This window comes from Pan troglodytes, chromosome 5 (assembly GCF_028858775.2).
Source record: "Pan troglodytes isolate AG18354 chromosome 5, NHGRI_mPanTro3-v2.0_pri, whole genome shotgun sequence".
Classification (NCBI taxonomy): domain Eukaryota; kingdom Metazoa; phylum Chordata; class Mammalia; order Primates; family Hominidae; genus Pan; species Pan troglodytes.
Window position 1 is genome coordinate 101,744,983 of NC_072403.2, and position 26,963 is coordinate 101,771,945.

At 40.6% G+C, this 26,963-nt stretch overlaps 1 protein-coding gene across 8 annotated transcripts in view; it reads right to left on the reverse strand.

The window, feature by feature from the left end:
* Positions 1-26,963, reverse strand: part of MDN1 (midasin AAA ATPase 1) — a 188,657-nt gene that overhangs the window by 107,774 nt on the left and 53,920 nt on the right. For 7 of the 8 annotated variants that reach the window (XR_001718579.4, XR_010157740.1, XM_054686835.2 and 4 more), the window contains 13 exons: positions 26,611-26,706; positions 24,607-24,719; positions 22,561-22,709; positions 21,547-21,607; positions 12,313-12,524; positions 11,645-11,748; positions 8,963-9,107; positions 8,396-8,492; positions 6,415-6,528; positions 4,225-4,372; positions 3,654-3,764; positions 1,575-1,726; positions 494-672 (listed from right to left, as the gene is read on the reverse strand). Coding sequence is in view for 6 of the 8 variants with exons in the window: in XM_054686835.2 (XP_054542810.1) it covers positions 494-672; positions 1,575-1,726; positions 3,654-3,764; positions 4,225-4,372; positions 6,415-6,528; positions 8,396-8,492; positions 8,963-9,107; positions 11,645-11,748; positions 12,313-12,524; positions 21,547-21,607; positions 22,561-22,709; positions 24,607-24,719; positions 26,611-26,706 (1,681 nt within the window). In the remaining 2 variants the exon portion in view is untranslated. The remainder of the gene's footprint in view (positions 1-493; positions 673-1,574; positions 1,727-3,653; positions 3,765-4,224; positions 4,373-6,414; positions 6,529-8,395; positions 8,493-8,962; positions 9,108-11,644; positions 11,749-12,312; positions 12,525-21,546; positions 21,608-22,560; positions 22,710-24,606; positions 24,720-26,610; positions 26,707-26,963) is intronic. The other variant, XM_063812550.1, reaches the window with a different exon arrangement.

Here is a 26,963-nt window from a genome sequence, read left to right on the forward strand (position 1 = left end):
TACTTTCTGTAGCTAGTCTTGCCTCAAAACAAATTATGACACTGCAGATCAAGGAGGAACAATTTTCAATTAAAATAGTCCCTTTTTTCCCCACAGAAAAGAAGCCAAGGCTGAAAATACCTCATATTTCTTGTGTAATCTTTCCCCTGCAGTCTAATTTCATTTAAATCACCACATTCTGTTGACTATTCCCAACTTCCTTTTGGCTAACACTAACCCCATTCTCTGAATTCCTAGAAAATAAAGCAGCAGTTCAATTCCCCTCTTGAAAATTGGCCCTAGTCCTGTATACAGCCAGCAAGATTAGTAGAACCTAAAGAAAGCCAGCACCTTATGCATCACCCCTTAACTATCTTAGCTCAGGCATCAAGAAAAGCCGGCTGTTACAGCAAAGGTCCATGTGCCTCAATTGGAAAGGATGAAGAATATTACTTAAGGAAATGTGTGTGAAAGAATAAACACCTATGTCCATGGAATGGAATCTTAACCCTACCTTCTTTAAAGACAAGCTTCCCTGAGGAGTCAGATGTGTAACAACCAATGTACTCCTGAATATCCGTGTGTTCGTGATTATTAATACGCACACAGTGGTTGCCAGTAGCTGCAGCCAGCCACTGGATCAGGCTTGTTTTACCAACTGATGTCTCTCCCTGAATCAGCACTGGATAGGTTCTGTAAAAGATTAGCCAATTAAGCAACTTAAAACAACAAAAAATTACAAAGCTGAGAAACCAGAACTGAGTATTGGTTTGTTTTGTTTGACAAAGGGTTTCACTCTGTTGCCCAGGCTGAAGTATGGTGGTGCAATCATAGCTCACTGCAGCCTCGACCTCCCAGGCTCAAGTGATCCTCCCACCTCAGCCTCTTGAGTAGCTGGGACTACAGACATGCACCACCAAGCCCAGCTAAATTTTGTATTTTTTGCAGAGACAGAGTCTAGCCGTGTTGCCCAGGCTGTTCTCAAAACCCTGGGCTCAAGTGATCCAACCGCCTTGGCCTCCCACAGTGCTGGGATTACAGGCATGAGCCACTGCACCTGGCCAAGTACTATTTTGTTTTTTTTTTTTTTTTTAAAAGAATGACGACATCATTTAACAGCATCATTAAAAGAGCATTTTTTTTTCCTTTTTTTTCCCCTTTTTACATTTCTGGAAAATGCAAGAAGCAGAAGAACATTTTTATTCCTATACACTGAGAAATATCTTTGCAAAAATTATTCCTCAAAAAATACTAAGGAAAGCAATTCCAACTATGCTGGCAACATTTGTAAGAAACTGTAAGTAGAACTTTTAGCCATTTACTGAATAATCTGTGGTATTTATCAGCAAAATAACAAAAGATAACTTTAAAGATAGATAAAATCATCTGCATACATAGTGCTCCCTCCAAAGTTGCACAACTAGAAACAAAGTTTTCTACCAGGAAAAAGTTATAGTACTGACTTTTGTACGTAATTGTTCAGTTGGCCAATGAATAAGAATAAAGCTCTTTGAAAGTTAAGGAAGTTAGACCAAAATGTCATCAATGCCTATGCCTGTATCAAGTTCGGGGCAGCGAGAAAAAAGCCCACACACCCTGCAGAGACAACTCGGACTATATCTCTCAGGTTCAGCTTCACAGAAGATGTCAGAATGTACGTCTCATCTATTGTAGGCTCCTTGTCTCCCACCGCAATCCAGTAGCCTTCAACCTGGATAAGCCGACCTCCTTTTGGCTCTGGAATAGGCTGAAAGACACAGAAGTTCAAGGAATAACCCACAGTTGTACATTCTTTCAGAGAAGGGCATAAAGTAGGAAAACAGCCACTTGTTGAACAAGCTGTCTTGTTCTGCATACTTTCAACATTAAAACTGGATGAAATATGAACATAAAATTATGAGGAATGAGAACAAAATGGTGTTATATATTGGTTTTAAAACTGAAGTGGAGTAGGTGGGTTTGGAAAAAAACTGAATCAAAACAAATTCCCAGAAGGTTTATGTACCAGTTCTCTTCTCTCACATATCAAAATGCCCACTCCAAGTATTTTTATCAAAAACATGAATTTCATATAAACCATGTTCCCCAAAAAAGGGCCAGTGTTGTAGTAAGGAAGGAGGTTTTGCACTATTATACTCTGGATTGCCTAGAAGACATTAAAAATAAAACTGACTTTTCAGAGCAACTAGCCCATTAAGGATAATATTGTGGATGATGGCATCACTTTGCTGAGATATGGTTTAAGTTATTAGTTTCAATTATACAAATTCCCATTTTTATAAGTAAAAAAATGGTTAAATGGTGGTCAAATCTATAACTATGGAAAAGTACTCTTCTAGAGCATTTGGTCCCCAGATTTCAAGCTACACGTCTAGGCCCTGCTTTTAAGGCCTCCTCAGTTGAGTTGAGAAGCAATAGGGGGAGGGGAGGAAGGATCTTTTTAAGTTTCTATCACACCCTGAGGCATACACACACAAAAAGACCAACTGGAAGAGACTGGTATTTGATTACAATAATGGTAAAAGCAAACCTGAGTCTTTACTCAATGTTTTTACAATTTACCGAAAGTATTTACGCATGTGTTACTTGTACGATTTTTTAAAAGGCTGAGTCCAAAGAAACTCCAAGTCCCAAGGGCTCTCTCTTCCTAATGAATAAGCAATCAACAAGTAAACAAACCAATTTACATGTTGATTGTGAGCAAGTTTCTCTCAGCCTCTTTCAGTCCCATGCTATTCTGTAATTTCCTGTCAAATCCAAAACGGCTATTGTTTATAACAGTGCCCCCACTACTGCCTCCTCAAAAAAGACCCAACCATCAATCAGAAGGTATAGATTATACCTAACTGTGTAGTTAAACTATGCAAATAGTGAAACTATGGTGTACCCATCCAGTGAAATGCTATGTGGCCCTTAGAAGGCATGTCACAATGAACTCTGGTACAAAAACAAAAATATATCCAAGATTCAGATAGGTTAAAAAGGAAAGCTACAGAATATTCTTATGGGCCGGGCACGGTGACTCACGCCTGTAATCCCAGCACTTTGGAAGGCCGAGGTGGACGGATCATGAGGTCAGGAGTTCGAGACCAGCCTGGCCAACATGATGGAACCCAGTCCCTACTAAAATTACAAATATTAGCTGGGCATGGTGGCATGCGCTTGTAATCCCAGCTACTCGGGAGGCTGAGACAGGAGAATCACTTCAGCCACGGAAGGGGAGAATGCCGTGAGCTGAGATTACACCACTGCATTCCAGCCTAGGCAACAGAGCAAGACTCTATCTCCAAAAAAAACAAAACAAAACAAAACAAAAAAACAATATTCTTATAAGACAGTCCCACTTACATTAAACGCATATTACAATTTTTTACAATTTTACAATTTACCTCAATAAATCAACATATACATACCAAAATTTGGATATGTAAGAAAATAAAATATATACATTATACAATTTATCTGGAAAGATTATCCACAGTATTTAAATCTCCAAAGAGCACGCTTATTGGAAACTTTCACCATCTAAACATATGTTTCTGTAATGTTTAAACTTTTTGCAACAGATTACCTTTATAATTAAAAAGTTATGTGAAAAAAAAAAACCAAACAGCTGAAAATTTGGTAATTCAGCCTTTCAAGTGTAACAAGTCAAAAATAACAAAAGAACATACCTGCTTCAACAGACTCTTGACATTGCCAGGGACAATGTGTTGACAGATGAGCTTCTGAACTATTGGGTGTGATGCCCTGTCAAGCTGTGTTAAGAAACCCAAACAAAAACCCTAGAAAGAAAAGACAAATATGCATAATGCTAAATAACCTTCTGCAATACAACCAAACTTATTTCCAGAACAAAATTTAACCTCTTGGGTGATGATGCTTCCCAACTTTTAAATATAGTAAGGTGGTAGATAAAGGGAAGGGTAGGCCAGGCACGGTGGTTCATGCCTGTAATCTCAGCACTTTGGGAGGCCAAGGCAGGAGGACAGCTTGAGCCCAGGAGTTCGAGACCAGAGTGGGAACACAGTGACACCCTGTCTCTATGTATAATTAAAAATAAAAATTTTAAAATAAAAAGTAAAATATTTAATTTAAAAGGGCAAGGTAGATCTGGTAAGAGGTATTATGGGCTGATCTGACTAACTGGAAAGCACAGGCAACCTGGCATATGCATCCCTATTCCTTCCTTCCCATGAACCCATCCATTAAGCTCATATCCAGTCAAAGAGACTTCAGAAAGACCTCATAGAGTGAGCGCTGAATGTTGCCACATGGATTGGAGGCTGCAAATCGCAGGGCCCGGCACAGAGTCCGAAGGCTGTAGTGAGGTCTATGGCCAGTGCCATCCACCAGTTTGGTCCCAGACTCTTTCCGCAAAGCTGTGTAGAAGCTACAAATAGAATAAAGGTCAGGCAATTTTATTTACTAATAAGTATCCAGTATTATCAATTCTCTACAGAAAACCCAAAGGACATTTTTTAGATCAGAAATGATCATGCACACAACTTCCTAGGGCATGCATCAAAATATCTTAGTCTCTTTTAAACCTACTTTTCACATACTCAGAGATATCTTTCAAAATAAAAAATGAACACCTATCTATTTCCTTGGGGAAACTGGGAAGTGCAATGTGCAATCCCTCTAGCAAAAAGGTACTGATAAAGAGAGGTGAGAAGCTTCTGTGTTCCAGAGTCTGTTCAAGCTTAAGGGACAAAGAAAGTTACTATGCAATCTAAAATGGGGATGAACAAAGACATGGCAAACAACGCATGGTGTTTTGAAAGGCTACGAATATGGCTATAATTAGTACTGACAAAACGTTAAAAAGCAGGAGGATACGATGGCCATTACTATTGTCACTACCACACTTTAGAAGTCCAGATGATGACAGGATGGGAAAAGTTTCAGACTGAAACATGAAGGTCTTGCACTTTGTGAAATTCATGATCAATTAGCACCACAAGATCAAATGAAACCAAGTATGCATGCATCACAGATGAAATTCAAGTTCCTGCCCAAATGAGCTTTATCTTGCCTCTTTGCTACCTAACAAAATATTTTTGTAGCTAGCAAAAATACACAAATATTTTCAAAATATTTTCAAAATATTTCAAAATATTTTTGTGTAGAAAGAACCTATGTTTTGGAACTGGGTTTTTAATATATGGAATATATACTACTTGTACTATCAGTATTTTATAAGTGCCTAATTTTATCCTTTATCTACCTCTTTAGTTAAAATAAGGCACTTATAAAAGTTTACCTTTAGCATCTGGAATCTTAACTATACGTATTTACACTTTTGTCCAAATATTCTTGGCTACCAAAAAGTATTCCAATTTAGGGTGTGTTGTGGTAAACCATTCTGAAGCATTCTAAACACATGCCTTGTTGACTAATCTATTTAATACAGGACTTCAGGACCAGGTGCTGTAGCTCATCCCTGTAATTCCAGCACTTTGGGAGGCTAAGGCTGGCGGATCACTTGAGGCCAGGGGTTTAAGACCAGCCTGCACAACAAAGCAAAGCTCCTGTATCCAAAAAAAAAAAAAAAAATAGAACTCCAAGTCTTCATTTTCTTACACCCTACTCAGCTTTATATGTTTTCACTTATCACAACCTAAAATTACAGTACCTGACTCCTCTAGAATTAAAGCTCAATGAGAAGAACCAGGGTTTTTGTCTGCCTTACTCATAGCTATAACCATAGCACCAGGGCACTCAATAAGTATTTGTATTAAGGAAGAGAAAAAATACACAAATACACAGTAAAACATTAATATCACCCTATTTCAATCCTTTTACATGTTGTATTTCTTTCTGGAGAACACACAATTAAGTTACTGGCCCAGAATGACACAATTAGTTTCTCATAGAACCAATACTAGAATTGAGGTTGTCTGACACAAAAGATTGCACGTTGTCCATATGACATACAAAAAACAGGAATAACAGTCTCAAATTAAAGCACAAGCCACGTAACTACTCTATTATTTATTAGGCTAAGCTTCCATTAATTCCAAACCTGACACAATCAATTATATTAACCCTTTTCTCCTTACATCCCACATAGCTAGGATAAATATTGCAAATAGAAAACCAACCTTCTTCAAGACAGATTCAAAACGCAAGCCATGTACATCTCCAAGAATTCAAACCCTCAGCTATGAATATAGAGGTAATCAGGAGAGCATTATCTGATAGTTTATATCTTCTCATAGGTAATGATTCATAGCTTTCTATGTAATTTCCTTAGAAAAACCTGAAGGAGTTCATATCAGGTTCCAACTTTACAAGAGAATCTAAAAATAATCCTGTCATCAGTTTTCTCAAGTTAGAAGTAAAAAAGAATACATATTTGTGTGTGTGCACGAGTAGCACATTTTCATGTTCAGAGAAAGAGCTTATAAAGACATACCAAAGGGAACCTACTTTATGATTCCTTGCACTGTATTCTTGTTCACACTCAATCCTTTCAGATAATCTATAATAAGAACCTGTAAGTCTTCTTTGCTTTCTAATTCTTCTACATAAAGTTCTGTGAACCTGTAAAACAATACATAATAAACACTTTTTAGGAAGTTAATATAACTATGTTGACAATAGAAAAACATGAAACAGAAGAAGCTATGTCAGCTCATTTTAACTGCTTGTAGTATAAAATGTCTTTCAACCTGATATAGAAACTTAGCATAATGAAAGGATAATGTAACCATTACCAAAAATATACCATTATTGTTTCTTCTATGCAATAAGTCTTCTACGTATAGTCCTTACAAGAAGAAAAAGATACAAAAGCCGGGTGCGGTGGCTCACGCCTGTAATCCCAGCACTTTGGGAGGCCGAGGCCGGTGGATCACGAGGTCAGGAGATGGAGACCATCCTGGCTAACATGGTGAAACCCCGTCTCTACTAAAAATACAAAAATTAGCCAGGTGTGTTGGCGGGTGCCTGTAGTCCCAGCTAATAGGGAGGCTGAGGCAGGAGAATGGCGTGAACCCAGGAGGCAGAGCCTGCAGTGAGCCGAGATTGCGCCACTGCACTCCAGCCTGGGCGACAGAGGGAGACTCCATCTCAAAAAAAAAAAAAAAAAGATACAAAAATAAGAATTAATTATCCTCATTTTCAAGTGTTTTTTATCATAATCGCCTATTTAAAAAAATAAGTGCAATAAAAAACAAGCCCCCTCACCATCAAAGACAAAATGGTTGAAGAGAAAACAACTACTTTAATGTAGTTTCTAAAGCTTCCCTAACAAGCTTTTATTGCTTTATAATGAAGAGAGAGGATCTAATAAAGTTACTATTTTAAAATTCAAAATGAAGTAAACGGTTACCAACAATAAATCTGGTCATTTAATTTATTTTTTCCCAAATGTTACATACATAAAACACCAACAACTAAGTACCTTGTTCATGTCAGTGCTTAGTGGCGAAAAATAAAAGAAACTTTAAAGGCCTTTTCAAATCATTAGCCTCATCCAAAGAGGACTGTGTTCCTAAAATATGCGTATACTGGTATATGTTTTCCTGTTATATCGTGTTATGAAATTTTTCTAATAGCCAAAAGATTACCTGAGGAAGGAAAGATTTTTATTTTCAACAATATCCACTGTCATACTAACACAAAGGGAAAAATTCTCCAGTGTTCTGAAGATTCCCATATGCCTACCACCTACAGAGAGCAGAGGAATATGACAAATAAGGTAATAAAGATTCCTCTATCAGCCGCAATTTCAAGCATTGCTCTAAAGTCTGGTTACATTAATATTACCAATCTATAAATAAAGAGAATCTAAAAACGAAGTCTTGGTAATCCCAGCACTGTGGGAGGTCGAGGCAGGCAGATCTCTTGAGCCCAGTTAGAGACCAGCCTAGGCAACATGGCGAAATCCCATGTCTGCTAAAAATACAAAAACTTGAGGCCGGGCGCACTGGCTCACATCTGTAATCCCAGCACTTTGGGAGGCTGAGGCAGGCAGATCACAAGGTCAGGAGTTCAAGACCAGCCTGGTCAACATAGTGAAACCCAGTGTCTACTAAAAAAAAATAGAGAAATCAGCCAGTCATGGTAGCATGCACCTGTAGTCCCAGCTACTCAGGAGGCTGAGGCAGGAGAATCGCTTGAACCCAGGAGGTGGAGGTTGTGGTGAGCCAAAATCACACCACTGCACTCCAGCCTGGGCAACAGAGCAAGACTCTGTCTCAGAAAAAAAATAAAAAAATAGCTGGGTGTGGTGGCATGCACCCATAATCCCGGCTATTCAGGATTCTGAGGTGGGAGGTGGGAGGTGGGAGGACTGCTTGAACCAGGGACTTGCAGTGAGCCAAGATCACGCCACTGCACTCCAACCTGGGCAACAGAGCAAGAACCTGTTGCAAAAAAGGAAAGTCTCCAAGAACCAAACCCTCACCTGTTTCTTATTCCTGGTGGGAGATTTCTTTTGCCTACATCAGTTGCTGGATTCATACAGGCAAATAAACAGAAGTCAGGATGCCGAACCAGTGGCTCTGTTAAGAGAAAATTACAAATTCTCAACAAAGGTATGATTATCTAATTCCACAGAACCCCAGGCCCAGCCAGCCTGATGCTGGCTGCTCACACCATCCTTGTCTTTTCTGAAACCCCACTGAAATAACTTTCCAGACCTATGTATTCAATCTAATCTTATACTGCAGTCTTTTGTGGTATGTTTATTCACTGTTATTTATCTTTTATCAACCATTCACCTGTTATTTTATAAGTGTGTCTATTATCCACAACTCAAACACCTTGTCAAATTATATTATTCTTCTTTGCATTCCCCATACCACCCAACAACACTTTAATGCACTTTGCAGAAAATTAATATCTAAAGAATGAACAAATTCCATTGGGAGGCCCATGTCATCCTTCTAACAACAACAACAACAAAAAATCTCACTCTAAAGTGGCCATAGGGCTTGACACCAAGTCAAATCCCAAGGGATTCAAGTGCTACCTGTGTCTCCTCGATCCAGCAACACCAGGGATCCAGAAGATCCTTCAAGCAAACCACTCAGACATTCTAGTATTTCTGGAGCAGCCAAGTTAATCTCATCCAACAAGATCCACTCTCCTTTCTTTACAGCCTGAGCTAATGTACCCTAGAAAAAGATAAAATAAAATGTTAACAATGTGTCAAATAAAGGCACACTTGCCAAGAACAGTTATGCAAGCAGGGTTAGAAATAGAGGCGGGGAAAATCTTTCCTACTTGATGGGCCTATACTTTAACTGGCTGATAGCAGATAGGCCCAAGTGACTATTAAAACTCAAAATAAATATAGGGTCAGGCTATACCAAGATTAGACAAATGTCTAAATCCCAGAGTGTTTAGTGATTGTCATACACTGCCTTTCACACCTACTGAAGATTAAAATGCAACATCCCTTGGCTTTAGTACACTGGTGTTATCTCTTCAAATTCTATTTCCTAGATTTAATTGGTTTTAGAAATAATCCTATTAAGAATAATTCTGGGCTGGGTGTGGTGGCTCATGTCTGTAACCCCAGCACTTTGGGAGGCTGAGGTGGGCGGATCACTGGAGGTCAGGAGTTCGACACCAGCCTGACCAACATAGTGAAACCCCATCTCTACTAAAAATACAAAAAATAGCCGGGCGTGGTGGCACGCACCCTTAATCCCAGCTACTCAGGAGGCTGAGGCAGGAGAATCGCTTGAACCTAGGAGGCGGAGGTTGCAGTGAGCCGAGATCCTGCCATTGCACTCCAGCCTGGGTGACAAAAGCAAAACTCCGTCTCAAAAACAAAAAAAGAATAGTTCTGGGGCCCGGGGCAATGGCTCATGCCTGCAATCGCAGCACTCTGGAAGGCCAAGGTGGGTGGCTCACCTGAGGTCAGGAGTTCAACACCAGCCTGGCCAACGTGGCAAAACCCCGTCTCTACTAAAAATACAAAAATTAGCTGGGTGTGGTGGCACATACCTGTAATCCCAGCTACTCCAGAGGCTGAGGCAGGAGAATTGCTTCAACCCAGGACGCAGAGGTTGCAGTGAGCCAAGACTGCGCCACCGCACTCCAGCCTGGGTGACAGAGTCAGACTCTGTCTCAAAAAAAAAAAAAAATAATAATTCTGATGACCAAATTTTCCACACCCATAATGTATGGTTGAGTAGACCTTCTCTGTTACTAAAACATCACCAAGTAAGACTCCTGCTTCCTCTAGGGCTTCATCTAAGGACTGTCACAGAAACAAACTTTTTTTAAATGACCAAGCCACAAATATTTAACCAAGTTGATCCTTCCTACAGGGTCACAGGACAGCAAACAGTAGAGATGTCCATGCCCTGGGATTAAAATTGGGGCAATGAAGTGAACGGGTCCAAATCCCTCTCTCACATCCACACACTCTTTCCCCGGAGACACACATGGTGAGAGAAAGAATCCAGAGTTCACTAGCTGTCATCAATTGCATCTTTAAAAATAGTAATAGATCCAGCAATCTCACTTCCAGGTATTCCCCCAAAAAAATCTGAAAACAGTATGTCAAAGGGATGTCTGCAATCCCCTGTTCATTGCACCACTATGCACAATAGTCAAGATATAGAATCAACCTATGTCTCCATCAACAGATGAATAAAGAAAATGTTGTATATATACATATATACAAACAATGGAATCCTATGGAATCTTATTCGGCTTGAAAAAAGAAATAAATTTTGTCATTTGCTATGACATAAATAGAACCAGAGAATATTATGCTAAGTGAAACAAGCCAGGCACAGAAAGACAAGTATCGCATGTTCTCACTTATATGTGAAATCTAAAACAATGGAACTCAAAGAAGCAGCCAGCAGAATGGTAGTTAGCAGAGGCTGGAGAATTAGGGAGTACAGAGTAATGAAAGCACAAAGCCTTGGCCAGGCGCGGTGGCTCACGCCTGTAATCTCAGCACTTTGGGAGGCCAAGGCTGGCAGATCACGAGGTCAAGAGATCAAGATCATCCTGGCTAACACGGTGAAACTCTGTCTCTACTAAAAATACAAAAACAAAAAATTAGCCGGGCATGGTGGCATGCACCTGTAGTCCCAGCTACTCAGGAGGCTGAGGCAGGAGAATGGCGTGAACCCAGGAGGCAGAGCTTGCAGTGAGCCGAGACTGTGCCACTGCACTCCAGCCTGGGGGACAGAGTGAGACTCTGTCTCAAAAAAAAAGAAAAGAAAGTACAAAGCCTTAATTAGACAGAAAAAAATAAGCTTTCTTCCCTTTGAGATATATACTGCATAGCATGGCGACCATGCCAGAAATAATAATGTCTTGTACATTTCAAAATTACTAAGGCAGTACATTTCAAATGTTCTCACTACAAAAAACGGTATTTGAGATGATGAATATTAACTAGCTTTAGTTATTCCATACCATATTCATAAATCATAACACCCTTTTGTACCCCATGAATATATACAATTATAATTTATCAGTTTGTACTTTTAAAATTTTTATTTAAATAATGATGGTGCTCATTAAGATCTTATAATTGCCATAATTACCATGAAGGACACTTTTCAAAATCTTCCCCCAAAATCATTATTTCATTAAGACAATACAAAATAGTAACCTGCCTGAAACATTGTTTTGCATAAAATCAACGTTCCCATAAGCTAAATAACAAAAACAGAAATACCTCTACAAATGCGAACAATAAGGTATTTTCAGTCATTTTCATCTGTTGTTGGGCATGGTTGAGTCTAAGACCAAATGCTTCCCATTTCTCTTTTATGAGTAACCCTAAAAAAGAAAGACAAGAATTTAGCACACATTTTGAATTGTAATATATACAACTTTTAAACAAACAAATACAATTAACAAAACACACAAAAATTAAGCATCTTACACAAAACACTAAGTCTAAAAACTTGTATAATGCTAACAAAATGCCAGACATGACACTAATTAGCCCACATGTATGAATATATATGTATTAACTGCCTCATTTATCCCTCACAACAACCCTCTGGACTAGTTATTTTTATTCCTGCTTTACAGATAAGGAACCACACAGAAGTAAACTAAGCCAGCAAAAGCCTCTTGGCTGTGGAATCTAGCTCCTTAGAAATAAGCTTTTTCTGAGGAAATGTGCCTTACTGACCACTAAATAGTACTTGCACATCAGCATTACCAGTCAACTGTTTTTGTGCGTGAATAATGGGGCACAATACTTCATAATTAGTCACTTCTGCCAAAGTCCTAGAAAGCTCCAATTTGTATTGCTTTACTCTTCCCCAAAACTAATATGTTAACTAAAGCCCAGCCCCATGCCCTCCCCCATGGCAGCCTGGGTCACATCCTTACCAGTTTCACTGTCTTTTCCATCCTTGTTAACAGCAGACTTGTGTACATGCTGCATTAGTCTCAGGAGATCATGCCACCGTTTCTGTCTGTAACAGGTCTGAATGTGCCCCAAGAACGTAAAGTTTTGTTTCTTGGAAAATGTCTGAGCAAAGAGTTCCTCAAATGCCTCCCGTAAGGGTAGCCAAATAAGCTTATGGTCCACCGGTTTATAACTGAAACAGACACAGGTAAATGTGATTCACAAACTTCTGAAGTTAACAGAAGTTAGAAAGCATGGCTCAGAAAACAGGAGTAGGTCTCAGATTTCATTTAATTAACGTCAGAAATACTACTGAAATATTTAAAATCTACGTTACAGTTTTAAATTGTAATGTTTTCCCCCATCGCAAGCATTTGAAGGGCCCATAATGAAGGTAAAAACTATTATTAGATAAACAGTGTTATGAAAAAAACTAGCCTAGCATGGCTGCTCACATCTATAACCCCAGCACTTTGGGACACTGAGGTGGCCAGATCACTTGAGCCCAGGAGTTCAAGCCCACCCTGGGCAACATGGCAAAACCCTGTCTCTACAAAAAAATACAAAAATTAGTCAGGTGCAGTAGCACACACCTGCAGTCCCAGCTACTTGGGAGGCTGAGGTGGGAGGCTTGAGCCCAGGAAGTAGAGGTTGCAGTAAGCCAAGAACACGCCACTGCCACTCTAGCGTGGGCAACAGAGCCAGACCCTGTCTCAAAAAAATAAAAGTAAAAAAAAATTGAAAGTCCTACTTGAATAGTAAAATTCACATCATTTATTTTACCAACATGTCTAAATAAATATGTATAGGGCATAATAAAAAACCATCCATATTTCATTAAGGTTGACCAAAATCCAAGGAAAAATAAATATCTGAAATTGATTTACTTATGTAAATTAAACACAGCCCACACATTATCAGTTAGGAAAACGAAGAGTAGGAGAGAGCAACAATGATATTGCTTTCAATGGGATAAAAATTAGGGTAGGGTACGCAAAAAAAAAAAAAAAAAAATCTTAGCTATTGCAATGGTTTGTGGTACTCCAAAGCTCAACTTGTACTTCTTAGTATTTAGATTCTTTGTTATTCCTTAGCATTAAATTCCTCTGGCTAAGGAGCTAGGAAATTAACTTAAATTTGAATATTTGGGGGAGGTAAGAGATAATTTTTTAAAAGGTTGAAAAACATTGCTCTAGCTTAAACATACGATGTCTAAGAGGCACTAGTTATTCCTAGAAAATAAGTACCCAATTTTGTGTGGCATACCATTACAATTCAGGAAGAATGAGATAAATCTTATTTTCATGAAAAATAATTTAAGTTGAGAACTTAAAAGGTACCAAAATATGTTTCACAACAAACATAAGGGAACTGATGGATTACTGCTGACTCACTGGCCTAGTGAGGGAGAAACAATGAGATGAGTAAAACCCAATGGCCTGATACTAAGCATCTGAATCTGAGAGTCCATTTCCAAAGAAAAAAAGTTGAAGAGGAACGTCAAACTCACTTTCACTTACTCATAGCACTAATACATTAGTATAGGCATTTCTTTAGTCCATTTATTAAACAAAAAATGTACTGAGGCCAGGCACAGTGGCTCATGCCTGTAATCCCACCACTTCGGGAGGTCAAGGCGGGAGGATCCCCTGAAGCCAGGAGGTTGAGACCAGATTGGGTAACAAAGCCAAGATCTTGTCTCCATAAAAAATTAAAAAATTAGCTAGGTGTGGTGGTGCACATTTGTAGTCTCAGCTACTTGGGAGGCTAAGAAAGAAGGATCACTTGAGCACAGGAGTTCTAGGCTACAGTGAGCTATGATAACATCACTGTACTACAGTCTGGGCAACAGAGCAAGAACTCATCCCTTTATAAAAATTTTTTTGAGCACCTGCTATACGTGTTAGCCACTGAATCAACAAGACCCACAAGATCTTACTCCTGTGTAGCTTACAATCAAATGAAAGTGACAATAGGCCAGGTGCGGTGGCTCACGCCTGTTAATCCCAGCACTTTGGGAGGCTAAACAGGTGGATTGCTTGAGCTCCAGAGTTCGAGACCAGCCTGGGCAACATGGTGAAACCCTGTCTCTACAAAAAATATAAAAATTAGCCAGGCATGCCAGTGTGCCCCTGTAGTCCCAGTTACTTGGGAAGCTGAGGTGGGAGGCTTGTTCAAGCTCAGGAGGTCAAGTAGTAGCTTAAGTGCTATGAACATAATGTAAGGTAAAAGCTGAATGGGTGATGTGAGTTTTGGTAATTTGAATATCACAGTCAGGAAAGGCTTTGTTGAGGAGGGGACATTTGAAGGATACCTAAGTCAAGCAAGGATGTGAGCTAAGCATTATCTGTGGGTGCAAGGAGGCCACACAGAAGAAATAGCAAGCATTTAGGTGCAAAGCAGAAGAAAGTGGTTGGAGCTCAGCAACACAGGGGAAGGTGGGAGATGATATCAGAGAAGTACCACTATCAGATTATGAAGGGCTATACAAACCAAACATTTTATTCTAAACCTTTGTATTTTATCCTAAATGGACTGAGAAGTTCAGTGGAGGAACCTGAGGAAGAGAGTGAGACCAGACTGGGTTACAAAGCAAGACCTTGTCTCCATAAAAAATTATACTTTATTGGGCTGGGCGCGGTGGCTCACGTGGTGGCCCAGCACTTTGGGAGGCAGAGGTGGGAGGATCACGAGGTCAGGAGAGCGAGACGATCCTGGCTAACATGGTGAAACCTCATCTCTACTAAAAATACAAAAAAAATTAGCCAGGCATAGTGGCGGGCGCCTATAGTCCCAGCTACTCGGGAGGCTGAGGCAGGAGAATGGCGTGAACCCGGGAACGGAGGTTGCAGTGAGCCGAGATCGTGCCACTGCACTCCAGCCTGGGAGACAGAGTGAGACTCCGCCATACACACACACACAAAAAATTATACTTTATCTGATTATACTTTAAAGGATCATTGTAACTCCTAAACAAAAAAGACTATAAAAAGATTAGGAGTAGAAGCAAAGATAAGAGACCAACGCAGTGGACTAGACAGTAGATAAACTAGAACGACAACAGTGAAAATGGTGAGAAATTGAACAAAATATATGTGTCATTTAAATAAGATTGCTAGTCTTTTTATTTATTTAACTTTTTATTCTAAAGATAAAGTCTCACTATGTTGCCCAAGCTGGTCTCGAAGTCCTGGCCTCAAGCAATACTCCCACCTTTGCTTCCCAAAGTGCTGAGATTACATGCATGAGCCACTGCTCCTGGCCAAAATTGCTAGTCTTGAAAATAACAGTATAAATGGGATCCAAAGTTAACTGAAGAAGCAGAGTAATGGTTAAGAACACAGACACTCAAGACTGCTTAGGTTCAAATCCTGGATCTGCCATTTTCTTGAATAAGTGACTTATCTCTCTTTGCCTCAGTTCTCTCATGTTTAAAATATAGAGGATAACAGTCTGTTGTCTCACATGGTTTTAAGAAGACCAGCTAAGTTAACACAGAAAAAGGACTCAAAACAGTGCCTGGCACATAATGACTGCCATAGAGAGTTAATAGATAATTAATACAATTATTAATGTTTCTGTTATTATTGATCTATTGAATTTATGAAAAAGGCAGCTTAATATTCCAAAGTAGACTGAGTTCCTTAAAGAAAACCTCATTCAGGCCAGGCGCTGTGGCTCATGCATGTAATCCCAGCACTTTGGGACGCTGAGGCAGGCGAATGCCTTGAGGTCAGGAGTTTGAGACCAACCTAGCCAAAATGGCAAAACCCCATCTCTACTAAAAATATAAAAATTAGCCGGGCCTGGTGGCGGGCCCCTGTAATCCCAGGTACTCAGGAGGCTGAGGGAGAAGAATCGCTTGGGCCCGGGAGGCAGAGGTTGCAGTGAGCTGAGATCACGCTGCTGCACTCCAGCCTGGGCGACAGAGTTAGACTCCATCTCAAAAAAAAAAAAAAAAAGAAAGCTCATTCATTTAAAGCTGAGCACAGTATTACCTAAAGCCCTTAAGTCAATACATATTTCAATACATGAAAAGATGAAAAAACATACATTTCAAAAAAGAATAAACAAAACAAAATCAACTGCAACTGCAACACAAATATTCAATAGGAACCAACCTGACACCTCAGAGAACTGAGGATATAAACTACAAACAACCAAACAACTAAAGAGCAAGATTTTCAAACCGTCTTCTGCAGAAAGTCACCTTGGGAGCCACTTAAATGCCAAGAAGCAGCAGGTCCATAACACCTGCCTTCATGGAAAATAACTTTGCTTATATCTGTTACATACACTGGAACCACATGTAAGCATTCATGTGAGAATGGCTACACAAAATTATAACATGTGAAACAACAAAAAGTGTAAAAAGAATATAAAATGTACATGCTGAGTAATTAGAATGATAAACCCTTTCTCTTCATGTCATGGACAGGGTTCTGAGTTCAAATTGCATGCTCCTGCCATATGCTCTTCTGGGCAGTTTCTTTTAAAGACTGTTCTATGGGTGGGTGGCAAGGAAGATGAGGATTGGCTGCTTTATTACTATTTCTACAATATCTTTAATTTTCCTCTATTTTTTTTCTTCTTTCATTGCCAAGCTCTCCAGGGTAACAGGTCCTTCTCAATATATCACTGTTTCTCCCTCAGAGGCTGCCCCTCTGAAGCCCATTCCCTATAGTAAGTGCTATGAACATGCACTCTGTATTTTGCCCTTTAGTGCTAGACTTTCTCTTTCTGGAATGATTTTATCTGCCACATCTAAGTCTTCCATGCCCTCTACTCTTTTTCAAGGATTATCTTCGGCTGTCCCCACCCGCAACTCTTCAAATTTATGTCTCTACCTACAGGTAATGTGAGGGTCTACATGCTGCTTACCAGAAGCCCATGTTAAATAAAATGACAAAAACGAGTTTAAAATTAAATGAAGGAAAAAGACATATCATGCCAACACTAATCAAAAAGCAAGAAGCACAAAAGAATAAAACCAAGGAGGTAATGGATAATGGACACTAACAAAGAGCAAAAGACAATTTGCTATAATGTAAATAATTTGATGGTTTCTAAGGCCCTTATTTTTATAAAGTATCTTTACCCATAATAATAATTGCTTCAAAAATCAATCTAGGGCAGGGCACAGTGGCTCACACCTGTAATTCCAGGACTTTGGGAGGCTGAGGCAGGTGGATCACCTGAGGTCAGGAGTTCGAGACCAGCCTGACCAGGATGGTGAAACCCTATCTCAATTAAAAATACAAAATTATCCGACATGGTGGTACATGCCTGTAATCCCTACTCGGGAGGCTGAGGCAGGAGAATCGCTTGAACCAAGGAGGCAGGCGTTGTAGTGAGCCAAGATCATGCCATTGCACTCCAGCCTGGACAAGAGCAAAACTCTCTCAAAAACCTAGGCTGGGGATGGTGGCTCACACCTGTAATCCCAGCACTTTGGGAGGTCAAGGTGGGAGGATCATTTTAGCTCAGGGGACCAGCCTGGGCAATATAGTGAGACCTCATCTCTATAAAGTTCAAAAAAAATTAGCTGGGTATGGTGGCACATGCCTGTAGTCCCAACTACTCAGGAGGGCCTAGGTAGGAGGATAGCTTGAGCCGGGGAGGTCAAGGCTGCAATAAGCCCTGATGGTGCCACTGCACTCCAGCCTGGGTGACAGAGACCCTGTCTCAAAAAAAAACAAAAATAATTTTTAAATGTTTTTTAAATTAATCTAAAACGGCCAAGTACAGTGGCTCATGCCTGTAATCCCAGCACTTTGGGAGGTTGACTGGGGAGGACTACTTGATCTCAGGAGCTCAAGATTCATCCTGGGTGATATGGTTTGGCTGTGTCCCCAACCAAATCTCATCTTGAATTGTAGCTCCAATTCCCACGTGTTGTGCAAGGGACAGGTGGGAGGTAATTGAATCATGGGGGTGGGTCTTTCCCATGCTATTCTCATGATAGTGAATAAGTCTCATGAGATTAGATGGTTTTATAAAGGGGAGTTCCCTACACAAGCTCTCGACTGCCACCATCCATGTAAGACACGACTTTGCTCCTCCTTGTCTTGCGCTATGATTGTGAGGTCTCCCCAGCCATGCGGAACTGTGAGTCAATTAAACCTCTTTTCTTTGTAAATTATCCAGTCTCAGGTATGTCTTTATGAGCAGTGTGAGAACAAATGAACACACTGGGCAACAGAGTGTGACCTCATCTCTACAAAAATAGAAAATAATTAGCTAAGCGTGGTGGTGCATGTCTGTAGTCCCAGTTACTCGGGAGGCTGAGGCAAGAGGATCACATGAGCCTAGGAGGTACAGGCTGCAGCAAACTATGAGGGCACCATGGTACTCCAGGCTGGGCAACAGAGTGAGACCCTGTCCCCCCACAAAAAAAGAGTTAAAATTAAATAAATAAATAAAATCCAAGACCAGCTACAGTGCCTATAATCCCAGCACTTTGGGAGGCCCAGGCAGGAAGATTCCTTGAGTTCAGAAGTTCCAGACCAGTCTGGGCAACATAGTGAGACCTCATCTCTACTAAAAATAAATCAGCTGCATGCAGTGGCTTGTGCTTGCAGTCCCAGCTGCTCAGGAGGCTGAGATGGAAGGATCACTTGAGCCCAGAAAGTCAAGGCTGCAATAAGTCATGTTTATGCCGCTGCACTCCAGTCTGGATGACAAAGTGAGACCCTATCTTAAAGGAAAAAAAAAAGATCCGAATTTGCAAACCAGGTTATTATTTAACATACTGGACACATGCAAAATATATTTAACATAACTTATAAAACAGATGAAACCAGCAACACGGCCTGAGGATAGGAATATTTATCTTTTCCCTATCCCATCTCCTTGCCCACAGCTGAATTTTGTTCTCCATTCCCTTGCCTTTTTAAAAACTTTTTGGTATTCTCATCTTCTACAATGATTCTTAAACAAGGGAGTCACCTATTCACCTATAACAGAATATATGTTAAAAGATTTTATTTAAATCTCTTTGTAGTAATATAAGAGTACAGAAAACAAGGCACATTTCCAACCCCACAAAAACTGAGAAAAGGCTCGGTGGCTCATGTCTGTAATCTCAACACTTCGGGAGGCTGAAGCAGGACTACTTGAGGCCAGGAGTTCAAAACCAGCGTAGGTAACAGAGCGAGATCCTGTCCAGGGTCTTGCTTTGTCATCCCAGCTAAAGTATAGTGGCATAAGCACAGCTCACGGCAGCCTCAACCTCTCAGGCTCAAGTGATCTTTTCAAATGGAAATGTAAGTAGCGTTTTCTTTTAATAAGTGATGCTGACCTACTAACAAGGAAAAACAGATATATTCTATTCACCAAGTTGGCACCAAAACCAAATTCTAGTTAATCATACTTTGAGTCCAACCTTTTCGTGTCATCAATTTGCATCACAAATGTACTCCTGTTTACTCACTATATTTAAAACAACTTGCAATGGCTAACATAACACTACAAATTCACAGTAGAAGAGAAGGACCCAGTCCATGTTCAGTTAGTACAAGATCAATGCCATTTATGTTAGGACTACTTAATGGTATGAAATTACTAAAGACATATAGATACAGAATAGAGAGAAATAGACCAGGCATGGTGGCTTATGCCTGTAGTTCCAGCTACTGGGTAGGCTGAGGCAGGAGGATTGCTTAAACCCAGGAGTTCAAGGCTGTGCTAAGCCATGATCACACCACTGCACTCCAGCCTTGGTGACAGAATGAGATCCTGCCTCCCAAAAAAACAAAAAAAGAATTAAGAGGCCAGGTGCAGTGGCTCACACCTGTAATCCCAGCAATTTGGGAGGCCGAGGTAGGTGGATCACAAGGTCAAGAGATGGAGACCATCCTGGCAAACATGGTAAAACCCTGTCTCTACTAAAAATACAAAAATTAGCTGGGCGTGGTGGTGTGTGCCTGTAGTCACAGCTACTCAGGAGACTGAGGCAGAAGAATCACCTGAACGTGGGAGCCGGAGGTTGCAGTGAGCAGAGATCGCGCCACTGCACTCCAGCCTGGTGATAGAGCAAGACTCTGTCTCAAAAAAAAAAAAAAAAAAAAAAAGAATAAAGGTAAATATATACAGCAGTATAGACATGTCTGCTTAAATGAAAAATCATATATATTAATAAGAACAGATTGCCAAGTTCCTCAAACAACCAACTAAACATAAGTAAAATAAAACCAAGGTAGAAAGCCTGGAGTGCAGTGGCACAATCTCGGCTAACTCCAACCTCTGCCTCCCAGATTCAAGCAATTCTCCCACCTCAGCCTCCCTAGTAGCTGGGACTACAGCACAACACCATGCCCAACTAATTTTCGTATTTATTGGTAGAGATGGGATTTCATCATGTTGGCCAGGCTGGTCTCGAACTCCTGACCTCAAGTGATTCACCCATCTAGGCCTCCCAAAGTGCTGGGATTACAGGTGTGAGCCACCACGCCTGGCCCAGAACTTACACTTTAGATCAACTGTACTGTATACACAAACATTAATTGATTATATACTTGCCTGCTTTTTCTCCTTCTTCCATCATATGACCTTTGAGAACAAGGGCCTCAAGTGTTCATTAAAATGAAGAGAAACATCTACACACCCATGAGCTCCTCAATAAATTCAAATAAATACCTTGCTGTGGTTGGGGGGTAAGGTGCAATCTTGCTCAAGGTGCCTTAGAGAGACTAAGATGAACAATGTCCCACCATAAATCTTACTCAAAGCACCATACACACTGATGGTGGGACCCTGAGGAAACTAAAATAAGCAACTCACACCTTAAATCTTACTCAAGGGAGTTTACCCTTTTTCCTGCACAAATACAAGACCAGAAGAATGACTGATCCTTTGCCTTAGCTTCATTGCTATACTAAAAATCATACCCATGCTGAGACATGGGACACATGAAGAAGCACGTTATCAAACTGTTCAAGTGCCAGAAGTTCCCCGCCTCTACATGCTTAAATATCACTTCCTTCCCACTTTAGCCCCTTAAAATTACTTTCCTGTCTTAGTGGGGCCAGCCACAGAATTCTCTCTTTTGTGTCCCTGGTACCCTGCCAAAAGCTCCAATAAAGCCTTATCTGAGAAAACTCTTTTTCTATTGCATCGAGCACCCTAGAACCTGTGGTTGTAACACTAAGCAAACAGTATTTCTTACCTCAAGCAATAAACACAAAAATAAGAAAAAAATTTTAAGCCACACTTACCCTCCAAGCAAGTCTGCAGTATCACTTTGTTGATTCATATTGACAACCCTCAAACGGTGGCCTTTTATAAAGAAAGTGCAAAAGTGTTACTCCAAAAATTTAAAGACTGATAATATCCAGTGTGCTCCTTAAGGCTGTGGGAATATGGCATAGGGCTTTATTTTTTGAGACAGAGTCTTGTTCTGTCAACCAGGGTGGAGTGCAGTGGCCCAATCATGGCTCACTGCAGCCTCAACTTCCTGGGCTCAAGTGATCCTTCTGTCTCAGCCTCTCGAGCACCTGGGACTACAGGCATATACAACCAGACTTGGCTAATTTTTGTATTTTTTTGTAGAGACAGGGTCTCATGATGTTGCCAGGCTGGTCTTGAACTCCCGGGCTCAAGCAATCCTCCTACCTCAGGCTCCCAAAGTGCTAGGATTACAGGCATGAGCCACTGCGCCCAGCAATAAGGTAAATTTTCAAATGTGCCTTTGCTCTGAATCATGAGAGCCCAGAAGTTGGAGACCAACCTAGGCAACACAGCTAGACCTCGTCTTTACAAAAAACTTTAAACATTAGCCAGGCGTGGTGGCACACACCTGTAGTCTCAGCTATCTTCCTACCTCAGATCTGAGGTAGGAAGATCACTTGAGCCTGGGAGGTCAAGGCTGCAGTGAGCTGTGAGCTGTGGGCTTGCCACTGCATTCCAGCCTCAGCAACAGTGCGACCCTGTCTCAAAAAGAATAAAAATAAAAAGAAGAAATGAGGTATAATGCAATATGTAGAACATAATCCCATATCTGTTTTGAAATAAAACAAAATCTATACGTATATGTATTTGCATAAGCATAGATTGGAAATGAAATAATTTAATAATAATCTATTAACAGTAGTTATTTCCAGGCAGAGATTACATGTGGGGTGCTGGCACTCTTTAAACTCTGTGGTCTTTGGATTTAGTATTTTTAAAAAAGGAAAAAAAGTAGTCAGTGTGAAATGTCTGGGGGCAGATTTATTTCCTCTAGGGATTACCTGTAATGTGAGCCAAGTATTGGACGGTAGAGGTTTTGCCAGTCCCGGTCTCTCCCACCAGCAACACAGGCTCCCCTTTGCTGACACACACTGCAAGCTGCTCGATGAGAACAGAGGACGGCCGTGTAGCAGCGAAAGTGAACTTCTCCCTGGGAAGGAGAAAAAAAGAGTTTAAAAACCACGCTGCAAGCTTCTCCTAGTTTTGCTCTGGGAAACCATATATTCCAGATTCAACAACAAGGATGAGAAAACAGCTCACAGTAACTGTCTTCAAGCTATACCAGATAATCTTACAACATACAAAAATTACAGAATTTAGTTGCTCTGCAAACACTGAATACTCACACATCTGATACGATGCTAGGCTCTGGAGATTAAAAAGATCAATAAGACAAGACTATCTGTACTAGTTAGCTCATCCTGGACAAATTACTTAATGTGTCTTAGCCTCAGTTTCCTCACCTGTAAGATGTGGGTAACAAGAGTACCTAGTTGTAATAGGTTAATAATCTTTCCCCAAACTCATGTCTACCCAGATCCTATGAATGTGACCTTATTTCAAAATAGGGTCTTTGAAGAAATTTAATCAAATTAAGATAAGGTCATATTGCATTAGGGTGGGTCTTAAATCCAATGACTGGTGTCCTTATAAGAGGAAGATTTGGTGACATAGAAATACACACACAAGGCAGAGCATGGTGGCACAAGCCTGTAACCCCAGCATTTTGGGAGGCCGAAGCTGGCAGATCACAAGGTCAGGAGCTCAAGACCAGCCTGGCCAATATGGTGAAACCCCATCTCTACTAAAAATACAAAAATTACCCGGGCGTGGTGGTGGACGCCTGCAGTTCCAGCTACTTGGGAGGCTGAGGCAGGAGAATCACTTGAACCCTGGAGGCGGAGGTTGCAGTGAGCTGAGATCGCACCACTGCACTCCAGCCTGGGGGACAGAGCAAGACTCCATCTCAAAAAAAAAAAAAAAGAAGAGAAGAAAAGAAATACACACACAAGGAAGAAGGGCCACATGACAACAGAGACAGAACTTAGAGTGATACAACTACAAGCCAAGGAACACCAAGGACTGCTGGGAGCCAAAGAAACCAGGAAGAGGCCAGGCACCGTGGCTTAGGCCTGTAATCCCAGCACTTTGGGAGGTCAAGGCAGGTGGATCACCTGAGGTCAGGAGTTCAAGACCAACCTGGCCAAGATGGTGAAACCCCGTCTCTACTAAAAATACAAAAATTAGCTGGGCGTGGTGGCGCATGCCTGTAATCCCAGCTATTCGGGAGGCTGAGGCAGGAGAATCGCTTGAACCAGGCAGCCGGAGGTTTCTGTGGACCAAGATCGCACCACTGTACTCCAGCCTAGGCAACGGAGTGAGACTCTGTCTTAAAAAGAAAAAAAAAAAAGAAAAGAAAAGAAAGAAAGAAATCAGGAAGAGGCAAGAAAGCATTCTCCCCTAGAGCCTTCAGAGGGAGGAGCATGGCCCTGTCGAAACCTTGATTTTACACTTCCAGCCTCCAGGACTGTGAAAGAATAATGTCATTGTTTAAAACCACCAAGTTTATGGTAATTTGTTATGGCAGCCCTAGGATACTAATATATTAATTCACAGGATTATTACAACCACTACATGAGAAAATATGTAAAGCACTTAGTACAAAGTCAGACATGTAATAAGTATTTAATGTTACCTCGATCTCAGAATCTTATATAACCCCAGCCTTCCAGGAATTTACAGACTAATGTTAGACATAAGCCTGACTTCCAACTGAGGCATACTTCACTAAATACACTGCAGTGAATAAAATCAATAATTCATCTTTGGTAGTGCCAAATCTCTAATGACTTTCATCACCTCTTTCACCTATTAATATCTAATTTCACAGAACATACTTTGGGAAAACACTGCTCCTTCCCATATAGCATACTACAGATATCACAGTTCAGACATGTGTTTTGCACAAAGACAAGAGGCTGAGCTAGACTTTCTGTCAAGTTTCTGGAAACCCCACAGTTGGCAGCTTAGTTTAGAGCCCTACTTACCTCTGTATGTGAACAGCCTCACTTTGTTTCCGTAGAAGCCGCACTCGACCCACTTGCAAATCTAGCTCATTGATCACAATTTCTGGTTTATAAAGTTGACAAAAGAATTCAGCCTGTAGGAGGTTAAGATTTTACCTGAGTAAAAATCCACATGCTTTTGGAATATTTCCTCATCCAGAGGCTTATTTTGGCCCTCAAATTAGCACTCTACAAAGAATCATTCTCGACTTCCCAGATAGTTGAGTTGGCTTTTCATAAAGAAATTTCTTTTTTCATTTTCCAAACTTCTAATACTATGTTTTTCACAACATTTATCATGTTTCCCTAAAATGGTACTTTTCAAATAAGCCCTACCTATATATGGAGTGAACACACTGATATATCCAATAGAGAAAGTGAACAGTAAGTCCTCACCTAAAAGGTAAGAAAAAAAAAATCAGAGAAATCTTCTCTAGCTATGCTCTCCTCTGCTTTAAATTTCTAACATAATGTTAGGAAATCATGGTACATCTGACTACAGCCAAAGCAAAAAGAGCTGTGGCAGATGCTCCTGGATGTCTACCCAACAGCCATTCTTCTCTTCTCCAAAGAACACAGATTTTGTTCAGGTTTGGGGCAGAAGTGAAAGAAGCAAACTGCTCTGGGAAAAGTGAGCCCTTCCACAACAAGAGAAGATGAATATTGGTGGAATGAATATTCATGGTGGTTTCATTCTTCTTTCTCATGATTAACATATGTATCATTTAAGTCCCTTTCAGTAGGACGTTCTATGACCTCCGGCCAAAACCATCCCAACTATTTCAGAAGCCTTATAAAAATCTCTACTACTGTAATTCCTGCCATAAGATCTTTTAGAGTCATTATTCACATGAGAATGTCAGATATCTACTTCAAGATGAGCCCAGACATTTTTCCAGACACCAGTGCCACTGCTGAAAGGATCCCTCCTCCCAAAATACGTATTTTGACATAAAACAAGAATGGCAAAATATTAACAATGTCAGCAATGAAACAAAGTAGTGAGTATACAGGTATTCACTGCTACTACTCTTTGCAACTTTGTTTGTTTGTTTGTTTGGTTGGTTTTTATCAGAGGAAGAGTCTGGATCTGTCGCCCACGTTGGAGTGCAGTGGCACAACCTTGGCTCAATGCAACCTCGGCTCACTGCAACCTCTGCCTCCTGGGTTCAAGTGATTCTCCTGCTTCAGCCTCCCGAGTAGCTGGGATTACAGGCATGTGCCACCACACCCAGCTAATTTATTGTATTTTTTTAGTAAAGACAGGGTTTCACAGTGTTGGCCAGGCTGGTCTTAAACTCCCGACCTCAGGTGATCCACCCACCTCTGCCTCCCAAAGTCCTGGGATTACAGCTGTGAGCCACCACACTCAGTCTCTTGCCAATTTTTCTAATAAGGGAAAATAATAAAAAAGGTGGGAAAACTCTGCATTAAGTTATAGACAAAGGTATTACTAAAACATAGTTACATTCCTGAGTCTAATACCTACAAAATAAAATAAATGCTCACTAAAACACTGAAGACAACACAGGACATGAGGAAGCTCCTTTTAAGAATGTGGAACATGGCTGTGCACAGTGGCTCATGCTTGTTATCCCAGCACTTTGGGAGGCAGAGGCTGGTGGATCACCTGAGGTCACGAGTTTGAGACCAGACTGACCAACATGGAGAAACCCCATCTCTACTAAAAATACGAAATTAGCTGGGTGTGGTGGCACATGCCTGTAATCCCAGCTACTCAGGAGGCTGAGGCGGGAGAATCACTTGAACCTAGGAGGCGGAGGTTGCGGTGAGCCAAGATGGCGCCATTGCACTCACGCCATTTGGGAGTTGTATGCCCACGAGAGGCTGCAATAAAAGCACCAACTTTTACAAAAGAGGTACCACTGCAAAAGCTGTTCCAACTAAGGACTAGAGACCAGCAAGCAAGCAAGCAAAAAATCCTAGCCTCCTTTCAACAGGGAAGTAAAAAAACAGCACACATACCTTTTTTCTAGAAATGTTCAATTTGCTTCCAATAACTTCTGCCATTTTCAGTTTGCTTGTATGCTCAGAAAGCATTGCTGTGAAACAGTCTAGAGCCTATTAAAATAACCAAGGTAAATGCTGACTGATTTTTAAAATAACATATTAATCACAGAACATCATTTTCCTGGCCACAAGAGGGAGAAACACAAAATCCAGCAGGAATATTTCTCTAAAAATGAAGGGAGTGCAAATAAGGTACCAACCCAGGACTGAGGACCTGACCATAATGGAAAGACAGGACACCAATAAATATAAATAACTGACTATTGAAATACTTGCCAAATAAAAAAAACAAACAACAAAACACCCCA